The 13,688-nt window shown below is 57.8% G+C and overlaps 1 protein-coding gene across 3 annotated transcripts in view; it reads right to left on the bottom strand.

Annotated features, from left to right (window-relative positions):
- Window positions 1–13,688, bottom strand: part of STK11 (serine/threonine kinase 11) — a 50,593-nt gene that overhangs the window by 19,037 nt on the left and 17,868 nt on the right. For all 3 annotated transcript variants that reach the window (XM_068156249.1, XM_068156248.1, XM_068156247.1), the window contains exons 3-7: window positions 13,097–13,186; window positions 11,364–11,496; window positions 10,243–10,379; window positions 9,164–9,291; window positions 2,117–2,174 (exon numbers count right to left, since the gene is read on the bottom strand). In XM_068156249.1, the coding sequence (XP_068012350.1) occupies window positions 2,117–2,174; window positions 9,164–9,291; window positions 10,243–10,379; window positions 11,364–11,496; window positions 13,097–13,186 (546 nt within the window). The remainder of the gene's footprint in view (window positions 1–2,116; window positions 2,175–9,163; window positions 9,292–10,242; window positions 10,380–11,363; window positions 11,497–13,096; window positions 13,187–13,688) is intronic.

The following is a 13,688-nucleotide window of genomic DNA, read 5'->3' as shown; positions in this document are numbered from 1 at the left end:
TGGACAGAACCACTTCACTCTGAGGTGCAACAGCTCCCAGGGCTTTGCTGCCCAGGCCTCAGCAGCAGAGGGGAGGGAGGGAGGCCAGTCAGTGGCAGCAGGAGCTGCTGCTTGGAAGCCCAGCTCTGTGTGGAGCTGTCAGTAACAGACTACAGCCATGGAATTGTTTGGGTGGGGAAAGAGCACCCAGCACAACCTTCCACCCCAGCCCAGCCACCAAACCATGCCCCCAGCTGCCATGGCCACAGGCTTCTTCAACACCTCTGGGCATGGGGACTCCACCACCTCCCTGGGCAGCCTGTGCCAAGCCCTGACCCCTCTGGCAGCACAGAAATTGTTCCTCCTCTCCAACCTAAGCCTCCCCTAGCACAATTCCAGGCCAGTTCCTCTATCACCTGAGCCTAGGGAGCAGAGCCCAACCCCCACCTCACTGCAGCCTCCTCTCAGGGAGCTGCAGAGAGCAAGGAGGTCTCCCTCAGCCTCTTCCCCAGGCTGAACCTCCCCAGCTCCCTCAGCTGCTCCTCCCCAGCCCTGTTCTCCAGACCCTTCCCCAGCTTTGTTGCCCTTCTCTGGACCCTCTCCACCCCCTCAATGGCCTCCTTGGAGTAAGAGGCCCAAAACCAAACCCAGGATCCAAGGTGCCCTGTGGCTAGCACCAAGCAGGCCCAGCACCCTGCAGGATCAGAGCCCTGGTTCCCCAAGGCTGCCCCTAAAGCTCTCTGGGCAAGGCTGCAGGCAGGAGCTGTGCCCAGCAGCTGCAGCCCAGCAGGCAGCTCTGCTGTGTCCTCAGAAGCTCTTCCTGTTCAAGGAGCAGATAAAGCTCCTGCAGCCTCCACCACGAAGCAGCCTCATGGTGCTTTTTGTTCTTGTACTTTCCCCCACCCAGGAAATCTCTGCTCCAGGGCTGCATGTTCAAACCAAAACCCCTTCAGAGATAAGAGGGCCTCCCCCCACCCCCTAGCTCAGACCCTGCTGAGGATAAAGGGGGAGGATATGGAGGAGGGAAGGGTTTGACATGAAAGAGAAAGGGAGGGGAAAAAAGGCTCCTCTGGTCCTGGAATGCTTCTGCACATGCTGATCCCACATGGAGCAAATCCCAAGGGGTGCCTCTGTCACCAGAGTGGCCAGAAAAACCTCAGCTAAGGCAGCACTGAGCAGGCCCAGCCCAGCAACCCAGCCTAAAGGAAGCTCTGGTCTGCTGCTGACACACTGAAGCATGGAATCCATAAGGTTGGAAAAGACCTCAGGGATCACCAAGTCCAAGCTGTCACCCAGCACCTCCTGACAGCTAACCCATGGCTCCCAGTGCCACAGCCAAGCCCCTCCTGAGCACCTCCAGGGATGGGGACTCCACCTCCCTGAGCAGCACATCCCAAGGGCCAATCTCTCTTCCTGGGAAGAACTTTCTCCTCCCCTCCAGCCTAAACCTTCCCTGGCACAGCTTGAGACTGTGTCCTCTTGTTCTGGTGCTGGGTGCCTGGGAGAAGAGACCAACCCCCACCTGGCTACAACCTCCCTGCAGGGAGTTGGAGAGAGCAAGAAGGTCTCCCCTGAGCCTCCTCTGCTCCAGGCTAAGCAACCCCAGCTCCCTCAGCCTCTCCTCACAGGGCTGTGCCCCAGACCCCTCCCCACCTTTCTTGCCCTTCTCTGGACACCTTCCAGCAGCTCAACCTCTTCCCTAACCTGAGGAGCCCAGAACTGGACACAGGACTCCAGGTGTGGCCTGAGCAGTGCTGAGCACAGGGCAGGATGAGCTCCCTGCTCCTGTTGGCCACACTGCTCTTGATCCAGGCCAGGCTGCCCTTGGCCTTCTTGGCCTCCTGGGCACACTGCTGAAGCAGTCAAGCTGGGAGCAGGTTTCCACCAGGTTCATTCTTCACTGGTTAGCAACTCAACTGCTTTTAACCAGATGCTCTAAGAGGAGAGAGGGACAAAAACCACCCCAAAAAAAAGCCAAGTGGAGCTTTGGCAGAGCTCCAGCAGAGCTGGAGGAAGGAGATCCAGGGACTTCCAGGTGTCTGCTGTCCAAAGGAGGGATGGGATGAGAGCACTGCACAGGGACATCAGCATCAGAAGCAGAAAGGGAAGGGCTAAGAGGAAGGAGCTGAGGACTCACTTGTGCTGCCTGATCTGCTGTATTGAAAACCTCTTGGCTGGGTCGTACTCCAGCATCCCTGGAAAGGAGAAGAAATACAAGGGCAGCTGTGATCACAGTGCTCTCAGGCAGGCTGAGGAGAGGAAGCATCAAACTCTACCCTTTCCCCCACCCTTTTCCCCCTCTCTCAACATCAGCTGCCGTGCTCAGGCCCTCAGGGCAGCCTGGGGAGCTTTTGCCTCCAGGAAGAATCTGACTGAGAGCCTCTACCTCCAGCAAGAACCTCACTGGGAGCTTTCTCCTCCAAGACCCTCCCTGGGAGCCTCCACTTCCAGCAAGAACCTCACTGGCAACCTTTACCCCTAAGAATCTGACTGAGAGCCTCCACCTCCAGCAAGAACCTCACTGGGAGCTTTCTCCTCCAAGACCCTCCCTGGGAGCCTCCACTTCCAGCAAGAACCTCACTGGCAACCTTTACCCCTAAGAATCTGACTGAGAGCCTCCACCTCCAGCAAGAACCTCACTGCAGCCTTCTTCTCCAAGACCCTGACTGGGAGCCTCCACCTCCAGCAAGAACCTCACTGGGAGCCCCCACCTCCAGCAAGACCCTGGCTGGGAATCTTTATCCCTAAGGCCCTGACTGGGAGGCTCCACCTCCAGCAAGGCCCTGACTTTGAATCTTTACCTCCAAGACCCTGGCTGGGAGCCCCCACCTCCAGCAAGAATGTGATCAGGAGGTCAGCACTACCTCACTGGGTCTGCTGCTCAGTTTCTCCACCTGCAGCATGGAGCAGTATGAGCAGAAGATCAAAGGTCTAAGGTAAACCCTGAAGAGGTCTAACAGCAGCAGTGACAAACAGCCAGGGTGCAGAGCTGGGTGGTTCTCAAGCAACCAGAAAGGCATCAGGAAGCTGGGGAGGGACTTTTGAGGGGGTCAGGGAGAGATAGGACTGGGGGGGATAGAGCACAACTAGAAGTGGGGAGATTCAGATTGGATGTGAGGAAGAAGCTCTTCCCCAGGAGGATGGTGAGAGCCTGGCACAGGTTGCCCAGGGGGGTGGTAGAAGCCTCATCCCTGGAGGTGTTTGCAGCCAGGCTGGATGTGGCTGTGAGCAACCTGCTGTGGCGTGAGGTGTCCCTGCCTGTGGTAGGGGTTTGGAGCTGGCTGACCCTGGAGGTCCCTTCCAACCCTGACAGTTCTCTGATTCTAAGGTAACTGAGCAAAGAGCATCTCCACTTCAGAGCAAGAGGCCCCAGTCTGGGGCAAGGAAGGGCCATGGAAAAGCCAAGGACTGCAAATGCCCAGGCAGGCACTCAGCTCTGACTCACTGCTGGCAGCTCTGAGGTCCTGTGCTGAAGAGAGGCTTCATCAAGACAAAACATCCTGTGCTGTTCACCAGGCAAGGCAGGGAGGAGCAGCTGCCCACAGCAGCCTCCCTCGCTGCCATTTACGGTAAAGACCTCCAGGCAGCTCCTGTGAGAGCAGAGCAGAGCAGAGCAGAGGAGCCAGGCTGCACCAGGGAGCACACCCAAGGCAAACCTCTGCTCCCCTGGCACTGCAGAGGGACTCACTGTGCCCACACATGGGATAGTTGGGGATCTAACCAGTGGCTGAGGGGTGGGGGGCAAGAAGGTGGTGCCAGGCTCTGTCTGGTGGTGCCCAGGGGTGGCACAAGGAACAAAGGGCACAAGCTGGAGCCCAGGGGTTGGAGCCCAGGAGGTTCCAGCTCCACAGGAGGAGAGATTTTTTGGTGTGAGGGTGCTGGAAGCCTGGAGCAGGCTGCCCAGAGAGGCTGTGGGGACTCTGAAGCCCCATCTGGATGTGTTCCTGTGTGACCTGCCCACGCAGGGGGGGTTGGGACTGGATGATCTCCAGAGGTCCCTTCCAAAGCCACATTCTGGGATTCCAGCAGTGAAGAAACAGAGCCCAGGGAGGTGGTGGAGTCACCATCCCTGGAAGTGTTTAAAGGGAGCCTGGATGAGGCACTCAGGGCCATGGTTGAGCTGATTAGCTGGTGCTGGGTGATGGGTTGGACTGGATGACCCCAAAGGTCTTTTCCATCCTGCCTCATTCTGTGTTCTGCAAGGGGACACTGAGGATCCAGGCAACTCAGCCCTAGCTGCAGCAGAGCCTGGAAACCAACCCAGATGCTGAATGCACAAACTGCAGCCTTAGAGCTTTCTCTTCCAGTTAAGTCTATCAGGAGGAAGAGCTGAGCTTGTGCATTCTCCTCAAGCAGAAGCAAACTGCACTCAAGCTGAGAGGTCATCTCCAGATGCTGACAGAAAAACCTGAAGGCTATGGGGACAGGCTGGGAGAGCTGGGGCTGTGCAGCCTGGAGAAGAAAAAGCTTCAAGGAGACCTTAGAGCAGCCTGAAGTGGCTCCAGGAGAGCTGGGGAGGGACTTTGGACAAAGGCTGGGAGTGCCAGGACAAGGGACAATGGCTTTGAGCTGGGAGAGGGGAGGCTGAGACTGGAGAAGAGGAAGAAATTGTTGCCAGGGAGGCTGGGGAGAGCCTGGCACAGGTTGTCCATGGAGGCTGTGGCTGCCCCCTCCCTGGAGGTGTTGAAGGCCAGGCTGGATGAGGCCCTGAGCAGCCTGTGCTGGTGGGAGGTGTCCCTGCCCATGGCAGGGGGTTGGAGCTGGATGATCTTGAAGGTCCCTTCCAACCCAACCCATTCTGTGGTTCTGTTTAGAACTGCTCCTAACTGCCACAGATCTTTGCAGCCTGCACACTCAGATCCCAGGCCAGCACTGGGCCTTCTCTTTTCCATCACTGAAGAGTATAAATAAAGCTTCATCCCTGATTAGGGAGACAAACAGAGGAGCAGCAGCCCAGCTAATCCCTGGGAATACAGAGCCATGTGAGCCTCTTTACAAGTCAAATGCCACAGAAGCTTTAAGTCCTCTAAACTCTGCTTCTGCTGGAAGGAGGAACAGAGAATAATAAAGCAGCAAAACCGAGCCCAAGATGGAGAAAGGGAACAAACCCACTCCGGGAGCAGCCCTCAGGCGGCCTTCCAAAGTGCCTCCTGGGGTCTGCCTCCCAGCCAGCCCCCTGCTGTGGTCACCGCGGCAGGCAGAGGCCGGGAGGAAGCAAACGCTTTGCAGCACCCTGCCTCAGAGAGGCAGAACAAAAGCTCAGCGGCACCGCAGAGTGCTTCGAGGAGGCTTTGAAAAGCCACACAAAGGGCCGAAGAGCCTCGGGTGAGGCGGAGCTGAGCTGGGGGTCTCTGTGCTGCTGGCAGAAAAGGCCCCAGCCAGCCGCTGCCCGAGGTCTAGCCACAGGTTTCTGCTTCAGCTGCAACCTGCTGCAAGGAGGAGCAGGCACCTCGGCAGGAAACGCAGCTGGAGGAGAAGCAAGAGCTGGAAAGTGTTGAGGTTTTGTCACCATAGCTACACAGTGGCACCAGCACAAGGCTCAGCCCTCTCCTCCTGCAGCTGCCTGGCTGGCTGCTGGGCTGTGGAGATGCTCAGGCCTCCAGAACAATTCCACCCCTCCAGTTCCATCACTTCAGCTCCACTGTGTCCTCCTAGCTGCTGGAGAATGTGTGGTGGGCTGAGCAAGGAGAAGAGGAGGAGGTCTGGGCAGCTGTCACTGTGTGACAGGTGCATGACAAGAGGAGGGGTGGAGGGAGGGCAGTTAAAGGAGTCCTCTGTGCTTCCCACCACCCTGGAAGAAAGGATCGAGTGGGCAGACACAGACATCTCCCCAGGGTAAGCTCCTCTGCCTCCCAAGGGCATCTCTGGGGTCCAAACACAGGAGGGATGGAGACAAGACAGTGGCCAGGAGGAAGCAGACAGCTCAGGCTGTGAGAGCTGGACAGAGGACATTGGGCAGGAGGTTGCTCTCTTTCCAGTGAGGCAGAAGGAACAGCAGGAAGTTTGGGCTCCAGGTCTCATAGAGGAGATGGAAAAGCAACTAAAAAGGAGCTGTTCTGCTCACAAAGCACAAGATTCTAAGACCAGCAACATCCTCAGGCCACAAACAGAGAAACAAATGCTCAGTGTCCCTGAGGGACTGCACTAAGTGCAGCTGAGAGGCTTCTACCAGCCTCAAATGGGTTCTGCTGGGTGCTTTAGGAGGCTGCTGGCCAGGCCAGATGGATGGAGCAGGGGATTTACTCCATTTGGGCAATTCCCAAGCCCATAAAACCAGCCACGTTTTGAGCCAGCATTCAGAACTCCAGCAGCAGCTGTGGATCAGGGCATGGTCCCCTGGGGCAGTGCAGAGGGAACAGGCAGGGTCTGAAAGTGCTGAGCTGCCAGAGGTGAGCTGCTGCTGTGCTGAGAGCCAGTGATGGCCACAACGATGAGCAGAGGGCTGCAGAACCTCTCCCATGAGGACAGGCTGGGAGAGCTGGGGCTGTTCAGCCTGGAGAAGAGAAGGCTCCAGGGAGACCTTAGAGCTGCATTTCAGTATCTCAAGGGGCCCTGCAGGCAGGCTGGGGAGGGACTGTGCAGAAGGGCCTCTGGGGATAGGCTGAAGGGCAATGGTTTAAAACTGGAGCAGGGCAGAGTTAGGTTGGACCTCAGGAGGAAGCTCTGCACAGGGAGGGTGGGGAGACACTGGAAAGGGTTGCCCAGGATGGTGGTTGAGGCTCCATCCCTGGAGACATTCAAGGTCAAACTTGATGTGGCCCTGAGCACCCTGCTCTGGCTGGAGCTGTCCCTGCTGCCTGCAGGGGCTGGACAAGATTCACCTTTGTCTGGGCTGGAAGGGACCTTAAAGATCATCCAGTTCCAACCCCCCCTGCCATGGACAGGGACACCTCCCACCAACCCAGGCTGCTGAAGGCCTCATCCAGCCTGGCCTTCAACACCTCCAGGCAGGGGGCAGCCAGAGCCTCCCTTTGAGGCTCCCTTCCAAGCCACTCTGCTGCTGCCTGGGTGTCGGTGAAGCTGCTGGATGCTTTCGGAAGCACATGGAAATAAACTCATTGCATAATGGGCACAGGGCCAGGGGAGCTCAAAGAGTCTCCCAGCAGTGGGAATGCAGGGGGGGGAGGGCTGCCACCCCCTCGGCAGCAGGGGGCTGCGGGGAGCCCAGGCGGTGGCAGCAGCAGCGGCAGAGCTCGGACAGACAGCACCACCTGCTGCCACCCAGCACCCAGCCAGGGCACCGACGGCAGCAGCACTCTGCTGCAGGGCACCTGCTGGGGGCCAGGCTGGAGCTGCAGCTCCTGGCAGCAGCTGGGAGCCCACAGGCAGCTGGAGGCAAAACTGCAGCCAGGGAATCCTTTGGACTGGAGGAGGCTTTGGGCTGGCCACAAAGCGCAGCAGCAGCAGCGCTGGGAGCGTGCAGAGGGCACAGCGCAGCCTTCCCCCACAAGGTGGGGACAGCAGCTCTGCTCCCAGCACACCTGGGGACACTGCTGACAGGAGGGGAGGCAGAGAAGGCTGGGGGCTGGAAGGGACCTCTGGAGATTGAGTCCAACCCCACTGCCAGAGCAGAGTCACACGGGAACACATCCAGGTGGGGCTTGAAAGGCTCCAGAGGAGACTCCACAACCTCTCTGGGCAGCCTGCTCCAGGCCTCCAGCAGCCTCACCCCAAAGAATGTTCTCCTCCTGGGTTCCAGTTTGTATTCATTGGCCCTTGTCCTGTCCCTGCCAGCCTGGGTCTTTCTTCTTGCCCCCCATCCCTCAGACATGAATAAAAGATCTCTCAGTCTTCTGTTCTCCAGCCTGGGGAAGGGGACTGCCCCACAGCCCTTCCCCCCCACCGTGACCTCCTAACCCTGGCTGGCACAAGAAGCAGAGACCTCAACCTCAACCAAGATGGTGCCACCTCACCTAGCTGAGGTCTGACCCTTCCCAGCCAGCTGAAGGCAGAGCAGGAGAGCACCACTGCACCCAGCTGTTTCCCTGCCAGTGGGAGCAGCAGGAGCTCTGGTTAGGATCTCCCAGGGGCTGGAATCATCTCCCCTCTGCTGCCACATCACCGAGCTGGCTGCTCCACACAGCCCTAAGAGCTGCCCTGGCCTGGGCTGCTGTCTGAAGCAGACACTGTTCAAACCTCAAACTGTTGCAGTAAGTGGCAGGAAGAAGACAAACCCAACAAAAGCCACAACTCTCTCCCCTCCTACCCAGAAAAGTGCCACTGCTGCTTCCAGCACAGCCCAGCTGTGCAGGTGGGCACCAGCCAGTCTGCTCCAACATCTCCACAGCTCCCAGTCTGGGGGAGAGGGGGGGAAGGAGACAAATGGGACAGAAGCAAATAAATTCAGAGCAGAGGGTGATGAGGAGGGAGAAGAGAGGCTGAGCACTCAGAATTTCACATTACAGAGAGCTTGGGCAAGGAATTTAATGGAGTCTTCTCATTTGCAAAGCCTGAATCGATGCTGGGAGGTCAGCTGAAACCTCACCTCATGTGGTTTTGGTCTTTAGATCTAAAAGCTTCTCAGAGCACCAGAAGCATAATGAAAGAAGGGAGATGGAGACTAAGAAGAAATTCTTTCCAGGAAGGGTGGTAAGACACTGGCACAGGTTGTCCATGGAGGCTGTGGCTGCCCCCTCCCTGGAGGTGTTGAAGGCCAGGCTGGATGAGGCCTTGAGCAAGCTGTGCTGGTGGGAGGTGTCCCTGCCCATGCAGGGGGGGTTGGAACTGGATGATCTCTAAGGTCCCTTCCATCCCAAACCATTCTATGAACCTCTAAGAACCAGCTGGTAGCTGTTGCTCCCTGTCCTATCCCTGGGCACCACCAAACAGAGCCTGGCCCCTTCTTGTCCCCCACCCCTCAGATATTTACAGATCCCCTCTCAGCCTTCTCCTCTCCAGACTAGCCACCCCCAGGGCCCTCAGCAGAGATGTTCCAGTCCCTTCATCATCCTCACAGCCTCTGCTGGACTCTCTCCAGCAGGTCTCTTGAACTGGGGAGCCCCAAACCGTGCACAGTACTCCAGGTGTGGTCTCAGCAGGGCAGAGCAGAGTGGGGACAAGAACCTCCCTAGAGCTGCTGGCCATGCTTTCCTTGCTGCAGCCCAGGATGTCATTGGCCCTTTTGGCCACAGGGGCTCACTGCTGTCCCAGGGCTAAGCCGTGGGGGTGCCTGCTGGGGACTCACCTCTCAAGAGGTCGGAGAGCGGCGGCCCGCAGTCCTCAGGGATGCTGTAGTCTCCCTTCCCGATGTTCTCAAACAGTTTGTAGATGTTATCCCCCTCGAAGGGGTACAGCCCCGTGGTGATGTTGTACCTGTGGGGGCAGAGGGAGCAGCTGGGTGAGAAGGAGAAGCACAAAGAACAGGTGGGGAAGTTCTTAAGAGAAGGCTGCGAGGAGACCTTCTGGTGGCACTCCAGGATCTGCAGGAAAGCTGGGGAGGGACTTGGGAGGGTGTCAGGGAGGGATAGGACTGGGGGGGATGGAGCAAAACTAGAAGTGGGGAGGTTCAGATTGGATGTGAGGAAGAAGTTGCTCCCCAGGAGGGTGGTGAGAGCCTGGCCCAGGCTGCCCAGGGAGGTGGTGGAAGCCTCATCCCTGGAGGTGTTTGCAGCCAGGCTGGATGTGGCTGTGAGCAACCTGCTGTGGTGTGAGGTGTCCCTGCCACTGGCAGGGGGGTTAGAATTGGCTGAGCCTTGAGGTCCCTTCCAGCCCTGACAATTCTCTGATTCTATGGTTCTTAGGTGACTGCAGAAATCCAAAAGGAGTCAGAACCGAAGAGCTGACTGGCAGAGAGTATTTGGGACCTCAGCCCTCCTTCAGCACAGCTTCTCCATTCACATGAGTAAAAGCCACCCCAGACACCTCCCTGACAGCCTGGGAGGGAAGAAACTTAAAAATAAACACCTGAGGTCTTTGTGGTTTTGATGACTGCAGAAGCTGTGCCCCTTGGATGCTGAGAAGCAGCTGGCAGAGAGGCCCTCCCCCAGACTACAGCCTGCTCCTCACAATTCACTACTCTGGCCAACACCAAACCACCCCCAGAAGGGACTAAACACCCTCTCCCCACCACCATCACCCCCTCCCCACCACCATCACCCCCACCACCATCACCCCCTCCCCACCACCATCACCCCCTCCCCCACCACCATCACTCCCTTCCCCTTGGCCCGAGCAGCGATAGCAGCAGACCGCAGCAGCTGGAGCTGTCTGGGGGCTGCTGGTTTGTCCTTGCAGCTGCCGGCTGGCTGTTCCAGAGGCACTTACAGCGTGACCCCTGCAGACCAGATGTCCACTTTGAAGCCTGAGAAGGTGTCAAGGCCATTGGCAATCTCTGGTGGCTGGAATGCTGGCGACCCCTGGCTCGTCCTGCACGTGTCGTCCTCCGCGAAGGGATGCAAGGCCTGCAGCAGAAGGGACCTGGATCAGCCCCAGGGCTCTGAGGCAAACCAGCTCTGGCTGCAGGAGCTTCACCCAGGACACAGAAGGGACCTGCAGCAGCCCCAGGGCTCTGAGGCAAACCAGCTCTGGCTGCAGGAGCTTCACCCAGGACACAAAAGGGACAACTCTGCTGCTGGCCATCTGCTCACCTCCCAGGATGTGTCACCAAGCACAGCAGCTAAGGTTCTTGCCCACCTCCTGCCTAGCTGAGATGGCTCAGTGGCCATGGTGGTGTTGGGCTGATGGTTGGACTGAGTGGTCTCAGAGATCTTCTCCAACCAAAACCATTCTGTGATTCTGTGAAGGGCAACCCAGCTGGTGAGGGGTCTGGAGAAAAGGGCTGGTGAGAGAGCTGGGGCTGTTGAGTCTGGAGCAGAGGAGGCTGAGGGGAGACCTCACTGCTCTCTACAGCTCCCTGAGGAGGCTGCAGTGAGGTGGGGCCTGGGCTCTTGTCTCAAGGAACTAGTGACAGGGCAAGAGGAAGTGGTCTCAAGCTGCACCAAAGGAGGTTTAGGTCAGAGGTGAGGAAAAACTTGAGTGGTCAGGGCTTGGTACAGGCTGTCCAGGGAGGTGGTGGAGTCCTCATCCCTAGAGGAGTGCCAGAACCATGTGGCCATGGTGGTGCTGGGTTGATGGCTGGACTCAATGCTCTCAGAGGGCTTTTCCAACCTTAGTGACCCTCTGAAGGCTGAGCTTATTCATCCCCTCACCACTTCACCTCCCTTTTGGGTTTGCCCAAGACTGATGTTTTCCTTTATCTCCTTCCCAGATGTTTCTGTGGCTGCTGGTACCAACTAAATAGCAACAAACACTCAAGAGTCACTCTGGAGCACCCTGCAAAGCCCCCACAAGAAGGCCAAATGCACCAGAAGTGATCCCTGTGACAGCACAAAGCTGACCCAAACCCAGGACACATCCTGCTTGCCTCCCCTGAGCTCCTCACCTACCTCTGCTACGCCTAAATCGGAGATTTTCAGTGTCCCATTGGTTGTCAGCAGGAGGTTCCCAGGTTTTATGTCCTTGTGGACAATCCCTTGGCTGTGCAGGTATTCCAGGCCATCTATAAGCTGACAGAAATACCTGCAGAAAGGGTTAGGAGAGGGGAAAAACCACAGAAGGTCAAGGATGTCATTGCTACAACAGAAGGAGGCTGGCAGCACTTGTGAGGATAGAGGCAGAGGCACCCTCAGCAGCTCTGCAGGCGACACCAAGCTGAGTGCTGCAGCTGGTAACAATGAAGGGCAGGATGGGAGCCAGGCAGAGGGACCAGGAGAGGTGGCTGAGGAGAACCTCAGGAGGTTCAAGAAAGCAAAGTGCAAGGCCCTGCACTTAGGTTAGGGCAACCCTCAGTACTGATCCAGGCTGGGGAGGATGAGGTTGAGAGCAGCCCTGCAGGGAAGGCCTTGGGGGTGCTGGTGGGGGAGAGGCTGGGCAGGAGCCAGCACTGGGCACTGGCAGCACAGGAGGCCAAGGGCAGCCTGGGCTGCAGCCAAAGCAGTGTGGCCAGAGCTGGAGAAAGGGGATCCTGCCCCTCTGCTCTGCTCTGGGGAGACCTCACCTGCAGGGCTGGGGCCAGCTGTGGAGTCCTCAACACAAGACAGATATGGACCTGATGGAAAGAGTCCAGAGGAGGCCACCAATAGGGTAAAGAGGGCTGGAGAACCTCTGCTATGGGGACAGGCTGAAAGAGTTGGGGCTGGGAGACCTTAGAGCTGCATTTCAGTATCTACAGGGGACCTCCAGGCAGGCTGGGGAGGGACTGTGCAGAAGGGCCTCTGGGGATAGGACCAAGGGCAATGGTTTGGAACTGGAGCAGGGCGGAGTTAGGTTGGACCTCAGGAGGAAGTTCTGCACAGTGAGGGTGAGGAGACACTGGCACAGGCTGCCCAGGGAGGTGCTTGAGGCTCCATCCCTGGAGACATTCGAGGTCAGCCTGGCTGTGTCCCTGTGCAGCCTGCTCTGGCTGGAGCTCTCCCTGCTGCCTGCAGGGGGCTTGGCCAAGCTGCCCTTGGAGGCTCCCTTCCAACCCAATGCAATCTGTGACTCTGTGCCATGCAAGTTTATCCCACAATATCCATAAATACTCCACATGCCTGTGCTCCCCTGCAGCTGGCTGTAACCTCAGAGGGCTTTGTTCAACCCAAAATGCCAACATAAAAGGCTGCAGGTTCCCCAGACCTGCCCAGGTTTGATGCTCACAGTTCCCTTCTCCCATCTGCTCCTTTGCTTGCAGGGTGAAAAGGGCTCCAGCTGGCCCTGCCTGCTCCCCAAACAAGCTAACAGATCCTGCTGGATCCTGCCAAGCCCTAATCCACCCAAAGCCCTCTAATCTCTCTCCTGACACTGAACCCTGCCTCTTGGCCCTCTTTAGGCAGGGCAAGCCCTAAGGGATTCCTCCATCACCTTCACCCTCACTAACAGCAGAGCTGCAGGAATGGGGCAGGAAGGGGAAAGGATGAAGGAAAGCAACAGTAACAGCAGGGTCAGGAGAAAGACAGGCTTCTTCCCAGAACCCAAGGCTTATCCCTGCCACAGCTGCTTTAGTCTTCCACCTTGCCCCACGGATGGAAACCCAAAGCCAGTTCTGCCTGTCCAAGCAGCAGGGCAGGACGTGCTGCTCAGCTCCAGACAGCAGAGTGGGGAGAGGATAAAGCAGCCCAAGGAACCAAGCTCTACTTACCCATGAGCCTGAAAAACTGGAAACCTCTTTTCTGGGACACTGTCCAGCATCTCCTGCATCCCACACACGCAGTACTCCATCACCATATACGTGAAGGCCGAGTTAAGGAAGCTTCAGGCTTCAACACGCCTCAGGCGAATGCTGCCCGAGGGCTGCAGCCCCACTCCAGTGCAACTGGGAGCTGCCCCCAGGCAGTGCTGGCAGCCACCCACTGGAGAGGCAGAATCCAAGCTGTGCTGCACCTCCCCAGGCAGCCACCTCCCTCCAGCTGACAGGAGGAGGCACAGAAGCCACCAGGAAGCTCTTCTGCTTGCTGCCCAGCTGTGATCAGACCTGTGATGGGATGGGCACTCCACAGAAGCTGGAGATGTCACCAGAGTGACAGAAGTGGGACAATAAATACCCTGAGGTGCCTACAGAGAGCAGGAGAGCTCCAGCAGGAGAGCTGCAGGCTGAGTTCTGCCACTGCCCTGCACTGGACATGGCAGTGAGCTCCAGCACCTTCCCCAAGCTGGTGACTCCTCATCTCCTGTTGCACAGTGCCAGGGCTGTAGGTGCTGCTCAGTCCCCAGTGCCAGGGTGGCATCTCAGC

Source organism: Melanerpes formicivorus, unplaced genomic scaffold (genome assembly GCF_026170545.1).
Source record: "Melanerpes formicivorus ecotype bairdi unplaced genomic scaffold, bMelFor1.0.p_v2 SCAF_34, whole genome shotgun sequence".
Classification (NCBI taxonomy): domain Eukaryota; kingdom Metazoa; phylum Chordata; class Aves; order Piciformes; family Picidae; genus Melanerpes; species Melanerpes formicivorus.
The sequence above is the reverse complement of the archived record's forward strand: the minus strand, read 5'-3'. Positions and strand labels throughout refer to the sequence as shown.